This window comes from Lipotes vexillifer, unplaced genomic scaffold (genome assembly GCF_000442215.2).
Source record: "Lipotes vexillifer unplaced genomic scaffold, Lipotes_vexillifer_v1.1 scaffold584, whole genome shotgun sequence".
In the NCBI taxonomy this organism is placed as follows: Eukaryota; Metazoa; Chordata; class Mammalia; order Artiodactyla; family Lipotidae; genus Lipotes; species Lipotes vexillifer.
The window spans coordinates 2,575,750-2,590,275 of record NW_006783036.1 but is presented as its reverse complement, the minus strand read 5'-3'; the positions used below and the strand labels follow the sequence as shown (position 1 = coordinate 2,590,275).

The following is a 14,526-nucleotide window of genomic DNA, read 5'->3' as shown; positions in this document are numbered from 1 at the left end:
TGAAGACTTTTGACCACTACTGCGAGTACAGACGCACACCGAACGGGGTCGTCCTGGCCCCTGTTCAGCTGGGAAAGTGGCTGGTGTTGTTCTGTGATGAAATCAACCTGCCAGACATGGATAAATACGGGACGCAGAGGGTCATATCCTTCATCAGACAGGTGTGTTTACGTCCATGAGGTGCCCTCCTCCACAGTGTGTTCTGGTCACATTTGCCCCTAACGTGTCTCACTGCCCCTTGCCCTCAGATGGTGGAGCACGGAGGCTTTTACCGAACCTCAGATCAGACTTGGGTGAAGCTGGAGAGGATCCAGTTCGTCGGGGCTTGTAACCCACCCACCGACCCTGGAAGGAAGCCCCTCTCTCACAGGTGACACCCAGCCCCGTAGACTGCCCTGATCTCACACACACCAGTTCCAGGTTTGCTTTAAGTGTAGCATGACGAAACTGTGATTGTAATTATAAAAAGGTAACAGAATACTGCTCGTCATGGGGTTCCTCTGGGGTTATGTCACTGTGCTGGGAACACACCCAAAATGAAAGCGACGACTTGCTGGGCAGTAGTGAGCTGCCCCAGACCTGCCTGTAGGGCCAGGATGAGGCTGAAATAAGCCCAAATCGTTTTCCCACCTTTGCTCGGTTCTTTTCCGGCTTTTTGCATCTACAGTTACGTGCCAGACCCAGGCCCGAGTAGTTTGTGTGAGACCTCAGTCAGCTGTGGCGCGAAGCCGTGGGGGCAGCTCAGGAAGCCCCCGGTGGGCCTGGGACAGGGAAGCAGCCCTCCCAGGCACGCTGCCCCTCACCCCATACGAGGCTGAGCCGGGCCGTCTTTGTGCAGGTTCCTGCGTCACGTGCCCGTGGTGTATGTGGATTACCCGGGACCCGCCTCCCTGACGCAGATCTACGGCACCTTCAACCGGGCCATGTTGCGCCTCATCCCGTCCCTGCGCACATACGCAGAGCCTCTCACCGCGGCGATGGTGGAGTTCTACACCATGTCCCAGGTGCGCGGCGTCCTTGCCCCGTCGTGACCGAAAGGCTCTGTTGAGAGACCGAGCTTCACCTGGAGCTCCGGCTGAGCCAGGACACTTTCTCCAGGGTCTCAGCAGATTATGCTTCCGGCCGGTGCTGCAACCGCGAATATCCTCTTGCTTGTTCTTGCCGTCCTCATCTGGCACGTGTACATGTGTTCATTCCCCTCATGAGACCGAGACCGTGCTGTGCCGTTTCTAAAAGGATGCAGACACTCTTCTGTTTTAACAGCACCAACGCGTGCCTGTCTGTACTTGTTCTTCTGCAGTGTTTGTGGTGACTGCATGTGGCCAAACCTGCTGGGGCTGGACCGGTTACGGTTCTACCACGATGCCTCTTTCAGCCTTGAAAAAATATTTATTGAAAAGGTCTTTGCCCACTGGGACTTCCCAGGCAGACCCGTGGTTAAGACTCCGCCCCTCCAGTGCAGGGGCGCGGGTTCGATCCCTGGTTGGGGGGCTAAGATCCCACTTGCTGCGGGGCACTGCCAAAAAAAAAAAAAAAAAAAAAAGATCTTTGCCCACCGGATGAGAAGTGGCTCTCACGGTTTTGGCTTGCGTTTCTTTGTTAGCCTCTGACAAGGGCCCTTGCAAGAGAACTGCCGACTTTCCACTGAGACAGCCATCACTTTTTTTTTTTTCGGTACGCGGGCCTCTCACTGCCACGACTTCTCCCGCTGCGGAGCACAGGCTCTGGACGCGAAGGCCCAGCGGCCATGGCCCACGGGCCCAGCCGCTCCGTGGCACACGGGACCCTCCCAGACCGGGGCACGAACCCATGTGCCCTGCATCGGGAGGCAGACTCTCAACCACTGTGCTACCAGGGAAGGCCTGAGACAGCCATCTCACTTAGAGGCCTTTATGAGCGTTAGCTTGTCACATATCGCAAATGTTTTAAATTTTGTATGATTGCAGTTTTTTTCCTACAGCATTTTAAATGTTATTAAATGTAGACTATTTTCTTTAATTGTTTCCACTTTTGAGATAATGCTTAGAAAAGCTTTCCCCTCAACTTAGGAATTACATTTTTTAAAATATTTTTAGAGGCGTTTTATTTGTAGTTTTTTTTTTGTTTGTTTGTTTTTTGCGGTACGCGGGCCTCTCACTGTTGTGGCCTCTCCCGTTGCGGAGCAAAGGCTCCGGACGCGCAGGCTCAGCGGCCACGGCTCACGGGCCCAGCCGCTCCGCGGCATGTGAGATCTTCCCAGACCAGGGCACGAACCCGCGTCCTCTGCATCGGCAGGCGGGCGGACTCTCAACCACTGCGCCACCAGGGAAGCCCTATTTTTTTTTTTTTTACGTATAAATCTTTAAATATAATTAATTGCAACATAAAGTGAGCAACTTGGATCTTCTGAACAGTAGTCCCAACATTATTTACCAATTCATTCTCAAATATTCCAGGGTCTAGAGTCTTTATTCTTAATATAAAAATGTTATACTGCATTTGAGTTTTTAACTACTTTCTGTGTCTTAGGACATTTACATGTAACTTGCATCTTTTCGATTCCTGCAGGAGAGGTTCACTCAGGACACACAGCCCCACTATATCTACTCACCCCGTGAAATGACCCGGTGGGTGCGAGGTATCTTCGAGGCACTGAGACCCCTGGAGACTCTGCCTGTTGAAGGCCTCATTCGGATTTGGGCACATGAAGCCCTCCGTCTCTTCCAGGACAGGTAAAGCCAAGGATGTTGACCCTTCCGACCCCCCGAGTTAGGGTCTGCATGAGGCTGGCCTGCCCTGAGGCAGGCTGAGCTGGTGATGGACAGGAGTGAGGTGGCGAGGGCAGCCTTGCATCTGGGAGTTGATCACGGCCGCCCCTATGTACGAGACCCCGACGGCCCTGCTGGTTACTGGTAACCTCGGGCAAGGCACTTTAACTCACCTCTTTCACTGTCGGGTGGGCCCCACACAAGGTCAGGGCACAGAGGTCACAGGTGAATTTCAGTGCCTTCTAACAGCAGCCTGGGGTGCAGTTCCGTAACCACCACCCCTTCCTCACCCTCAGTCTTCGCTCTCATCAGAGGATTTGCAGCTGTATCTCTGGGACTTTAGTTTTCTCTTTTTACCTGTTGGCCACTTATTTCAAGTCTTGCAAGTTTTGACTTTTTCTAGTTAAGTGACCAGTACTGAAGGGAGAGACTTGCTAGTGGCTGTAGTGGTCAGCTTGGATTGTGGAAGGTTTTGTGGTTTGAACCATCGTAAGTCTCAGTAAAAAGTTGAGTCGTTTTCTCTCTCAAGGCATCTTGAAAATTATTGACCGTTTTCTTTTCATTCATTTATTTTTGGCTGCGTTGGGTCTTCGTTGCTGCACGCAGGCTTTCTCTAGTCTGGGTGAGCAGGGGGCGGGTCTTCGTTGCTGCACGCAGGCTTTCTCTAGTCTGGGTGAGCAGGGGGCTGCTCTTCGTTGCGGTGAGCGGGCTTCTCACTGTGTGGCTTCTCTTGTTGCGGAGCAAGGACTCTAGGCATGAGGGCTCAGTAGTTGTGGCGCACGGGCTTAGTTGCTCCGTAGCATGTGGGATCTTCCTGGACCAGGGCTCGAACCCGCGTCCCCTACGTTGGCAGGTGGATTCTTAACCACTGCGCCACCAGGAGAATCCCTATTGACCTTTTTAAATCAGAATCTTTTTCCTGTATTCTTTGTTTATGGTTGTGTACGATCTTTGTCTTATAGTAAATTCTTGTTTTCCTAGTTCCTGCTCTGTCATTTTTATTGATTTTTCTTATATTGTTAATTTTATGTATTTTAGCACTGCAGTCCTTCATAGCCTTTTAGGCTCATTTTTGATTAGTGAGAGAAAGTTAGACTTGTGTTGCTTTAACTCTAAACTTCTAACAAACAACAAATCTTAACTGATTTACTATTTAGTGCAGCACCACGATTTCCTGTTGCAAACTATTCAGGGAAATGTACTGCCCGTGAACAGGTTACTCGGAACAGAGCAAGAGGGGCTGCAGAGTAGGAGCAGGAGGGCAGGACCTTGATGGCAGGGCAGGTCCCCTCGGGCCCGGGCTAAGTGTGAGGTTGCCTGAGGTGGCCCATCCGTAGAGGACACGGTCCCAGCAGGACAAGCTCCTCTGACCACTCATGGTCTCAGGTGTGGGTAGTCGTAGGATTTGGTTAATAGTTACTTCCCTGGCAGAACCCAAGGCAGATGGTTCCCTCCAGACTAAGAAATACTTAAGCCTTTGGCAGTTACACGTCTGGACCAGTTATTCTTGCCTTCAGGCAGCTTTTCTCACCCATGCTTTCGAGGAGTCTTGGAATATTGCATTGTTGTAGATGACTGGGTTCCACGCCAGCCTCCCTGGAGTTCTCATTTCCCACAGAGCTGCCCTGCAGAGAGGCAGGGAGAGAGATGAGCTAACCAAGGCAGAGCGGGGGCACACGAGCCCTGGCAGCCCAGCTTTTCTCTCTCGTATTGCGGCTCTACCACTTTAAAAGGCGGTCCTTTTTATGTTACGTGAGCTACCTTCATTCTCCCTTATTTAATTAAAAAAAATAATTGGGCTACAGTATCATTTTTACATTTCTTAACATACCAGAGATATAATTTTGTTTAGATTGAAATTTCGCAATAGCAGTTGTGCTTCTAAATTCTGGTTGGCTACGGTAAGTGTGTGACATGCTCATTGGACCTTCATCTGGTAGCCTAAGTTATCATGTATTCAGCTGCTCCCACACCTATAGGGACAGTTAGAGTCTCACCTGCTTGCTCTGTGGTTTTCTCCGTAAGCCTTGTGTTTCCAAAACTGTACACCTTGTAGTTCTCTATTTCTGTTCCCATAATGCTCCTTGATACTTGAAACATTTATATTAAACGAGCTTAGAAACTAAAATGAAGTTTTCATTTTGTAAATCAATGTAATTAAACATTTTTAGAGGAGTTTTTTTTTTTAAGATTTTCGTATTTAATATCTTTGTTTCGGACTACTTAAGTCGTCTCGAGTTCAGAGCCTTAGGTTCTTCCATTTGTGGAAAATGAAAATTTCTGGTAGAGGACTAATGCCAGCCCTTGGAGGAGCCCACAGCGCCCACAGAACCAGGTGTTTTCTCGCCACGGCCTCTGTCTTCTCTTCCGACAGACTTGTAGAAGACGAGGAGAGGCGTTGGACTGACGAAAATATTGATATGGTTGCTCTGAAGCATTTCCCCAACATAGACAAGGAGAAGGCGATGAGCCGGCCCATCCTGTACAGCAACTGGTTGTCAAAGGTAACGCGTCTACATCACGTTAGGAATACTCTTCTTTGCTCCTGTCCTTCTAGTTAGAATTACCTTCTCATCAGAAACGTCTTTGCCTTGAAGCGCACTGTAAAGGAAGCTGCGGCTATAGGCATGATGGGCCACGTATTTGCAGCCGTTGATAATTCAGGGCAGAGAATCCCAGGACCGTGGCCGCTCCAAGAGCTGTGGATCCAACCAGCAGGAGACGGGGCTTCAGTGAAATCAGGGCAGTTAGGGATAACTTGTGTGAAAATGTTTCGTATACTAGGATGCTAAACAGAGTGACATTTCCAGGATAGCTGTGAGCTGCCATTTTCTCTGAAAAAGAGAGCCGACATCCGACATCGTAGGAAGTGACAGTCTTGATGTGCATTTCCTTCAGTAGGCGATGCTGATTTAGGAATGAGGACAGCCTTCCTTTAGGAGCTCCGTCTCATAGGGTGGATGGCTCCACCTTGGGAGAGCTGACCCTGACATAGGGGCTTAGGCAAGTGTTCATAGGCCTTCATCTGAGTGTCGGCAAGGGCATGGCAGGCACAGGGCCTGATAGGAGCAAAGGCACAGAAGCAAGAAGAACAAGAGAGATTTGCTCAGTGTTTCTAGAATTTCCTATTTATTTCTAGACTCTAGATACTAATCCTGTTTCATTTATGGGCAACATCTTCTCCCAGTGGCTTGTCTTTTCACTCTCTTTATAGCGTCTTTTGAAGAACAAACATTCGTAATGGAATATCGTTTAAACCCGTAATCCATCTGAATTGAGTTAGTGTATGGGGTGAGCTGTGGGTTCATTTTCAGTTTTTCTTTTGTGCACGTCCACGGTCCCAGCACTGGGACTCTGCAGTGTCGCACTGTCACATGGGTTTCCCTGTGCGCGTGAGTCTGTTACAGAGCTCTGTCCTGTCCATTGGTCCATTTGCTGCTTCCTGTGCTAAAACCACGTGGTCCTGATCACAGTTCTAAGTCCACCGGATAGGACAGTCCCTGTCCAGAACACCTGGTTCTTAAAGGGGTGGGTCATCTTTCCAGTCTCGGGCTTTTCCCCTTCCAAATGAAATTTAGAATTGGTTTGTCAAGTTGCACCAAAACAACTTCCACCATCCACCACTGAGATTTTGACTGGGATTACATTGAATCTGTGTGTCAGTTGGGTGGAACTGACATTTTTAGTTGTGTGTTTTTCTCTCCACGATCATGGTGTATCTCTTCATTTACTTAGATGTTCTATGATGTCTTTCAGTGAAGTTCAGCTTTCTCTGTAAAGATTTTCCATGTCTCATCCTAGTTTACTTATATTTTTGTCCCTATGTTATAAATACCTGCCTTCGTCTCATTTTTTGACAGTTTCTTGGTATATGGAAATACAATCCACTTTGCTATAAGAACTAAGATGATTTCCTCTTCATAATTGGATCTGCCCTTTTTCCCACAGGATTACATCCCAGTAGACCAAGAAGAGTTAAGAGATTATGTCAAAGCCAGGCTGAAAGTCTTCTATGAAGAAGAGCTCGATGTCCCTCTGGTCCTGTTTAATGAGGTGTTGGACCACGTGCTCAGGATTGACCGGTGGGCTTTTTGTTGCTGCAGCCTCACCACTCACCCGAGCTGCTCTCGATTTGATGGGGGCGGGGGTCAGGCCAGGCCTCGTGCTGTCCTCTTGACGGGCCTCCCACGCCCCTGCCTTCGTCTGCCAAGCGACTCCCGCTTCTTAGTCCAGCTCTGCTGAGCGGAGCTTACCACTGGCTGAGACTACAGCCCTTCACCCTCCTGCTAGAATCGGCCTGTCTCCCTCGAGTCATCAGGGTGTCCGGGGGCGGCGCCATGTCTTTTTGATCTTTGCCGCCTCACCGGACCTGGCAAATAACAATTGCTGTACGAATGTTTAGCGTACAAATTCAAGTTAAAACGCGTTCCAGGGCTTCCCTGGTGGCGCAGTGGTTGAGAGTCCGCCTGCCGATGCAGGGGACACGGGTCCGTGCCCCGGTCCGGGAAGATCCCACGTGCCGCGGAGCGGCTGGGCCCGTGAGCCATGGCCGCTGAGCCTGCGCGTCCGGAGCCTGTGCTCCGCAACGGGAGAGGCCACAGCAGTGAGAGGCCCACGTACCGCCCAAAAAAACAAAAAACAAAAAAAAAACGCGTTCCAAATGTTGTAGAGTAATCCTGAGAAGGTTTAGGACTTGAGTGTCAAAAGGGGAATGGAGCATAACAGCCTAACTCTCTTCTTTCTGATAATGTTTCAGAATATTCCGTCAGCCTCAAGGCCACCTGCTTCTGATTGGGGTCAGTGGAGCGGGCAAAACCACCCTGTCCCGTTTCGTGGCCTGGATGAACGGTCTGAGCGTGTACCAGATTAAGGTGGGTCTGGCCACAGCCTCTCAACCCCACGCACATCCTGTTCATGCACGCAGCTCCTTGAGCAAGAGAGGAGCTGACCTGCCCCGCCTCTGTAGGTCCACAGGAAGTACACGGGGGAGGACTTTGATGAAGATCTCCGCACGGTGTTGAGACGTTCTGGCTGTAAAAACGAAAAGATAGCTTTTATAATGGACGAGTCCAACGTGTTAGATTCTGGATTCCTGGAGCGGATGAATACCCTTCTGGCCAACGGAGAGGTAATCAGTGACACGCCGCGTCGTGTTACATGGCGCCGGGTTCCGAGGACCGGCCAGCCATGGTGCCGTTTTACTTCCTAGGTTCCCGGCCTCTTCGAAGGAGATGAGTATGCCACCCTGATGACCCAGTGTAAGGAGGGGGCCCAGAAGGAGGGCTTGATGCTGGACTCGCACGAGGAGCTGTACAAGTGGTTCACCAGCCAGGTCATCCGCAACCTCCACGTCGTCTTCACCATGAACCCATCCTCGGAGGGGCTCAAGGACCGCGCGGCCACCTCCCCCGCTCTGTTCAACAGGTACGCCGATCCCACTCGGCTCTGCTTTCCACGGGGCAGACCCTGCTCTCGGGAGCTGTTTGCCGCGGAGCGGCTGGGCCCGTGAGCCATGGCCGCTGAGCCTGCGCGTCCGGAGCCTGTGCTCCGCAACGGGAGAGGCCACAGCAGTGAGAGGCCCACGTACCGCCCAAAAAAACAAAAAACAAAAAAAAAACGCGTTCCAAATGTTGTAGAGTAATCCTGAGAAGGTTTAGGACTTGAGTGTCAAAAGGGGAATGGAGCATAACAGCCTAACTCTCTTCTTTCTGATAATGTTTCAGAATATTCCGTCAGCCTCAAGGCCACCTGCTTCTGATTGGGGTCAGTGGAGCGGGCAAAACCACCCTGTCCCGTTTCGTGGCCTGGATGAACGGTCTGAGCGTGTACCAGATTAAGGTGGGTCTGGCCACAGCCTCTCAACCCCACGCACATCCTGTTCATGCACGCAGCTCCTTGAGCAAGAGAGGAGCTGACCTGCCCCGCCTCTGTAGGTCCACAGGAAGTACACGGGGGAGGACTTTGATGAAGATCTCCGCACGGTGTTGAGACGTTCTGGCTGTAAAAACGAAAAGATAGCTTTTATAATGGACGAGTCCAACGTGTTAGATTCTGGATTCCTGGAGCGGATGAATACCCTTCTGGCCAACGGAGAGGTAATCAGTGACACGCCGCGTCGTGTTACATGGCGCCGGGTTCCGAGGACCGGCCAGCCATGGTGCCGTTTTACTTCCTAGGTTCCCGGCCTCTTCGAAGGAGATGAGTATGCCACCCTGATGACCCAGTGTAAGGAGGGGGCCCAGAAGGAGGGCTTGATGCTGGACTCGCACGAGGAGCTGTACAAGTGGTTCACCAGCCAGGTCATCCGCAACCTCCACGTCGTCTTCACCATGAACCCATCCTCGGAGGGGCTCAAGGACCGCGCGGCCACCTCCCCCGCTCTGTTCAACAGGTACGCCGATCCCACTCGGCTCTGCTTTCCACGGGGCAGACCCTGCTCTCGGGAGCTGTTTTGAGATGTGGGCATCTGTTTCAGGTGTGTGTTGAACTGGTTTGGGGACTGGTCCACTGAAGCTCTGTATCAGGTTGGCAAAGAATTCACTAGTAAGATGGACCTGGAGAAGCCGAATTACATCGTGCCTGATTACATGCCAGTCGTGTATGACAAACTGCCGCAGCCACCGTCACACCGGGAAGCCATCGTAAACAGCTGTGTGTTCGTTCATCAGACTCTTCACCAGGTGGGTTCAGTTTTTTGGGGGGGTTTGTTTTTTGTTTTTTTAACCTCTTGATTGGAGTATAATTGCTGTACAATGGTGTGTTAGTTTCTGCTTTACAACAAAGTAAATCAGCTATACATATACATATGTCCCCATATCCCCTCCCTCTTGCGTCTCCCTCCCACCCTCCCTATCCCACCCCTCTAGGTGGTCACAAAGCACCAAGCTGATCTCCCTGTGCTATGGGAGCTGATCTCCCTGTGCTATGCGGCTGCTTCCCACTAGCTGTCTATTTTACATTTGGTAGTGTATATATGTCCATGCCACTCTCTCACTTCATCCCAGCTTACCCTTCCCCCTCCCCCTCCCCATGTCCTCAAGTCCATTCTCTACGTCTGTGTCTTTATTCCCGTCCAGCCCCTAGGTTCATCAGAACCATTTTTTTTTAGATTCTATATATATGTGTTAGGATATGGTATTTGTTTTTCTCTTTCTGACTTACCTCACTCTGTATGACAGTCTCTGGGTCTATCCACCTCACTACAAATAACTCAGTTTCGTTTCCTTTTATGGCTGAGTGTGGGTTCAGTCTTGAGATCATGGGAAAAGCAAAACTAATTGCTGTACTAACGTAAAGCTAAACCAATGTAAAAGTAGACCCCCAGGTGCTTTGGATTTGACACTGTACCGTCATCCGCAAAAGAGATGCCTGTTTCTCACCTGTTGTCCTACCTCTGTCAATGACGTCTCACCCCGCCTGTCGCCCGGCTGTGTGTTCCGGAGCCGTCTGGCCCCTTCCCTGCCCACACTGATTCCATTTGCTTCTCTCGCTGCCTCTCTGGCCAGGCCTGTGTTCTTCCCCCAGAGCAGGGGTCACGCACTCTCTCTGCAGAGGGCCAGGTGCCAGCTGGGCCCCTGCACGGCTACCCAGCTCTGCCACTGTGGCGTGAGAACAGCGTTGCCATGAGCAAGCATGGCCATGGGGCTGACACTCCGCATGCAGAGGCTGCGCTGCAGGGTTTGACGGGCTGGCTGTGGTTTGCTGCCCCTCCTTTAGACTCTTTCTTAGAAGAGTCCAGTCTGCCCCCCTCTGGAAGGCTCTGTGACGGCCACTCGGAGCCCGTGGGTGTCCTGTTGGCCCTGCCGTGCCCCTAGGAGTCGGAGGAGAAGCTCAGAGGTGTGAGGGCTCCTTGTGGCCCCGTGGGCGCCTGAGCTGGACTCCGTCTCGAGCGATGCCACTCCCGGGGGCTGGGGCCGTGCCGTCGCGCCGCACCGGCACAACAGTTATCTCCTGAGGTTAAATCGCAGAGGACGAACGTCCTGAAGAGTGAAGAGATTTGACTTCTTTCCCAAAGGCTAATGCTCGGCTAGCGAAGCGGGGAGGCAGGACCATGGCCATCACGCCTCGCCACTACCTAGACTTCATCAATCACTACGCCGACCTGTTCCACGAGAAGCGGAGCGAGCTGGAGGAGCAGCAGATGCACCTGAATGTCGGGCTGAGGAAGATCAAAGAGACGGTTGACCAGGTACGTTGCGGCCTGAGCAGCGTTTTCTGGGGCTGCGCCAGGGGAGGGCCTCTGAATTTGAAGGTAATTGCCACGTGTTTTCCATTTCCCTGATGTGGTTTTGTTTCTCAGGTGGAAGAGCTGCGTCGGGACCTCAGGATAAAGAGCCAAGAGCTGGAGGTGAAGAACGCGGCGGCCAACGACAAGCTGAAGAAGATGGTGAAGGACCAGCAGGAGGCGGAGAAGAAAAAGGTGCGGCGACCGGCGCTCTCCGTCTCTCATGAGGGAGCAGGGGGTTTAGTCTGAGATGGGTTCTAGTGTTGAACGTGCCTGTGGTGGGGGCAGGGTGTGTGTGTGTGTGTGTGTGCGCGTCCCGGGCGGCACGAGGAGTCAGGACTCAGCGAATTAACCGGTCCTTAGCCCAGAGCTGAGCCGTCCTTCCTCTCTAGGTCATGAGCCAAGAAATCCAGGAACAGCTGCATAAGCAGCAGGAGGTCATCGCAGACAAACAGATGAGCGTCAAGGAAGATCTTGACAAGGTGGAGCCAGCCGTCATCGAGGCCCAGAATGGTGTGTGCACACTGTCAGAGGTCTGGCTCTCTGGGGAGGGTGGACAGATTAGGGGGCAGCATGGCCTTCCCCCAGAGGTCCCAGTTATGTGTGTTTCCAAAGTGTCATTGATAAGTGTCAAGTCTCTGAAGCCCTTTCTAAATACTTAAAGACTGTCTTCATCTCTTAAAGCAAAGCTTCCATAAAGCTAGTCTGCTTTCACCATAGTGAAGCCCTTTTCATAAGAGAAAATTGACAAAATAAGCTTTTTGTCAGTACATTTTTAAAAATCTGGTGATAATTTCATAAATATGCTATTTGCAAATCTCTGGCTTGAATTTCATCCAGAAATGTCATAAAGTAGGCAGTGTTGCTATCTTATTTATAATTATTAGGGTGTCCTGGTCGTGGCCAGCGATGACTAATTTAATTATTGGTAACAGTCCCCCATCCTTCCTTTTCCACCCCACATACCTGGGAAATGCTGCAGGAGGGAGCGCAGTGACCCGGCGTCCCATCTTAGTCTGCAGTCTGCCCAGTACCTAGGCGTGGCCTTAACCCTGGGCCCCTTCCTGCCCATCAGCCTTTAACTTACTTCAAATAACCCAATTGCTTGTAGTTTTCACATTACACCACAAGAGGAATTAAAATGCACTGTAGATTTTCACTGAGTTGTACTTTGATGAGGATTTAATTTAGCTCTCACCTGCCGAAGAATTACTTTAAAAAAGTGCTTTAATAAAAGTTCAGGTTAGGAAAATGTGCATTTCAGTTTATGGAAAGTGTTGGCCATTTTTTTTAGAACTGTTAATTCCACATCTTCACCCCAGCCAGTAAAGACAACTTCTAAATTGTGGCAGACTGAAAAGGTCTTTGTTCAATTGGTGTAAAATAAATGAACAATTTTGCTTTTTTCTTTTAACACTTAAATCTTTATAGAGGTAAAGGAATTAATGAGGATTTGTGAGACATTTTTAAAGATGCTCTCCTTTTTACAGAATGTTGTGATTTAGGCTCAGTACAGTAAGATCTCTGTCATTATTTTGGCCACTTCAGCTATTCCAGAGGGTTTTAAGACAGAACATCCCACGTTCACTTGGATCTTCTGCACACTTGTCCCTTTTCTGGTGAGAGTCAAAGTGTCTGGCTGTGCTCTGGTCCCCTTCTCACCGCGTCCTTTCCACCCCACCCTCTTGTGCTCCCGCCACGCCCAGCTGTGAAGTCCATAAAGAAGCAGCACCTGGTGGAGGTGCGGTCCATGGCCAACCCCCCTGCCGCCGTGAAGCTGGCGCTCGAGTCCATCTGCCTGTTGCTGGGGGAGAGCACGACGGACTGGAAGCAGATTCGCTCCATCATCATGAGGGAGAACTTCATCCCGACCATCGTGAACTTTTCTGCCGAGGAGATCAGGTGGGTGGCACGCGGTGGGGGAAACTGTTCTGGTGGCATGAGGTTCTCGTGTTTGCTTGTGGCCTCGTGTCTCTGGCTTAGCATACACAGAAGGTAATATCAGCTCATCAGTTGCACAGACACCTTTCCAGGCCATTTCCACTCAAACTAGTCAGATTTCCTCTCCCCATTCCTGACAGTAGTTCCCTGGCCCCTTTACCTGTGTGAGCCGAATACTGTTCCGTCCCCATGAGTGGCTACGAGCACAGAGCTGGCCCTGAGCTTGTCTCCTGTCGGGGAACAGGGGAGGGGTGGGAAGGTGAGAGTCCTCGGCAGCAGTGGCCTCGTCACCTGAGAACTGGGGTCGGGCTGGCTCGTCCTTGGTGGTGACTGGAGCGACAGGCGGGAGCTGGCTCTGGCCTTTACGTTTCGAGTTCCTGAAAGTTCTTCTTTACCTTTGCCCCGCGCGTGCTGAGAAACACAATTCCTGTCTTGCAGCGATGCCATAAGGGAGAAGATGAAGAAGAACTACATGTCCAACCCCAGTTACAATTACGAAATCGTCAACCGGGCCTCCCTGGCCTGCGGGCCTATGGTTAAGTGGGCCATCGCACAGGTACTCAGCCTGGCTGGGAACCCCTGTGCGAGGGGGCCTTGTGTCCCGTCCCTTTTGCGAACAGTCGATCTGCCCTCCGCAGCTTAACTACGCCGACATGTTAAAGCGAGTAGAGCCCCTGCGCAACGAGCTGCAGAAGCTGGAGGACGACGCCAAGGACAACCAGCAGAAAGCCAACGAGGTGGAGCGGATGATCCGCGAGCTGGAGGCCAGCATCGCCCGCTACAAGGAGGAGTACGCGGTCCTCATCTCGGAGGCCCAGGCCATCAAAGCAGACCTGGCTGCCGTCGAAGCCAAAGTAAGGTGGTCGTCACGAGCGCACTCTTTCTGCCGCTCCCCTGAAACACTGCCTTTCGGTGTCCTTCACCGTGCCGTGCTCGCTGGCCTCGCGGGGGGAAGCGCTGAGAGTAACAGACGACAACACGGGCGGCACGGACCGCGGTCATCCCGGGGGATTAGCTCTTTCACGTCCACGGGGGTCCTGGTGACTGTCTCCTGTGCGTTTACTGAGGGGCGTTAGGTGGATGCCAGCCGGGCACTCTGAAGCCGGGGAATCCCTCTCCCCTGCGGCCAGCTCCAAACCCATTTGTTCTCCCGCCTTGGGCTTCAGAAGTGGCATCACCGAGGGCCTCCTCGTCAGGGTCTCCCGTCCCGTCTGCTTGTCCCTTCTGCTGTGGTCCCTGTCGCTCTTCCCCCCGTTCCTCCGGGTCCTCAAAATGGGCGCTTTAGCCTCCCGCCTCTGGCACCTCTTCCCTCCAGGTCTACCTTCCCCTGGAGGCTCCTTCCACCTGCTTCCTGCCCGCATACCTGCTCACACACAAGTCTCAAGGCTGACACTTAATTCTCTACACTCATCTTATGCCCTCAGGCTCTGAGGCTTGTGTCGTCCTCAGTTGTGGGTGATCTGGATCCCAGCCTCCTTCGGGATCTGAACCATGAGTGTGCTTGTCTCTCCAGCCCTCCCAGACCCTGCCTACCGTGGGCAGGAACAGATGTGAACTTTTCAGCATAAAGCCTGTTTGGTTTTCTTTTTAGGTAAACCGGAGCACCGCTCTTTT

General features: G+C 51.7%; 1 protein-coding gene across 1 annotated transcript in view; it reads left to right on the top strand.

The window, feature by feature from the left end:
* The window catches only part of DYNC1H1 (dynein cytoplasmic 1 heavy chain 1), a 72,410-nt gene that overhangs the window by 45,579 nt on the left and 12,305 nt on the right, over positions 1–14,526 (top strand). The window contains exons 39-54 of the mRNA XM_007455658.1: positions 6–161; positions 249–370; positions 839–1,004; positions 2,548–2,711; positions 5,122–5,251; positions 6,696–6,829; positions 7,504–7,618; positions 7,714–7,875; positions 7,957–8,171; positions 9,223–9,427; positions 10,762–10,935; positions 11,047–11,166; positions 11,364–11,484; positions 12,678–12,873; positions 13,351–13,468; positions 13,551–13,777. Of these exons, the coding sequence (XP_007455720.1) occupies positions 6–161; positions 249–370; positions 839–1,004; positions 2,548–2,711; positions 5,122–5,251; positions 6,696–6,829; positions 7,504–7,618; positions 7,714–7,875; positions 7,957–8,171; positions 9,223–9,427; positions 10,762–10,935; positions 11,047–11,166; positions 11,364–11,484; positions 12,678–12,873; positions 13,351–13,468; positions 13,551–13,777 (2,525 nt within the window). The remainder of the gene's footprint in view (positions 1–5; positions 162–248; positions 371–838; positions 1,005–2,547; positions 2,712–5,121; positions 5,252–6,695; positions 6,830–7,503; positions 7,619–7,713; positions 7,876–7,956; positions 8,172–9,222; positions 9,428–10,761; positions 10,936–11,046; positions 11,167–11,363; positions 11,485–12,677; positions 12,874–13,350; positions 13,469–13,550; positions 13,778–14,526) is intronic.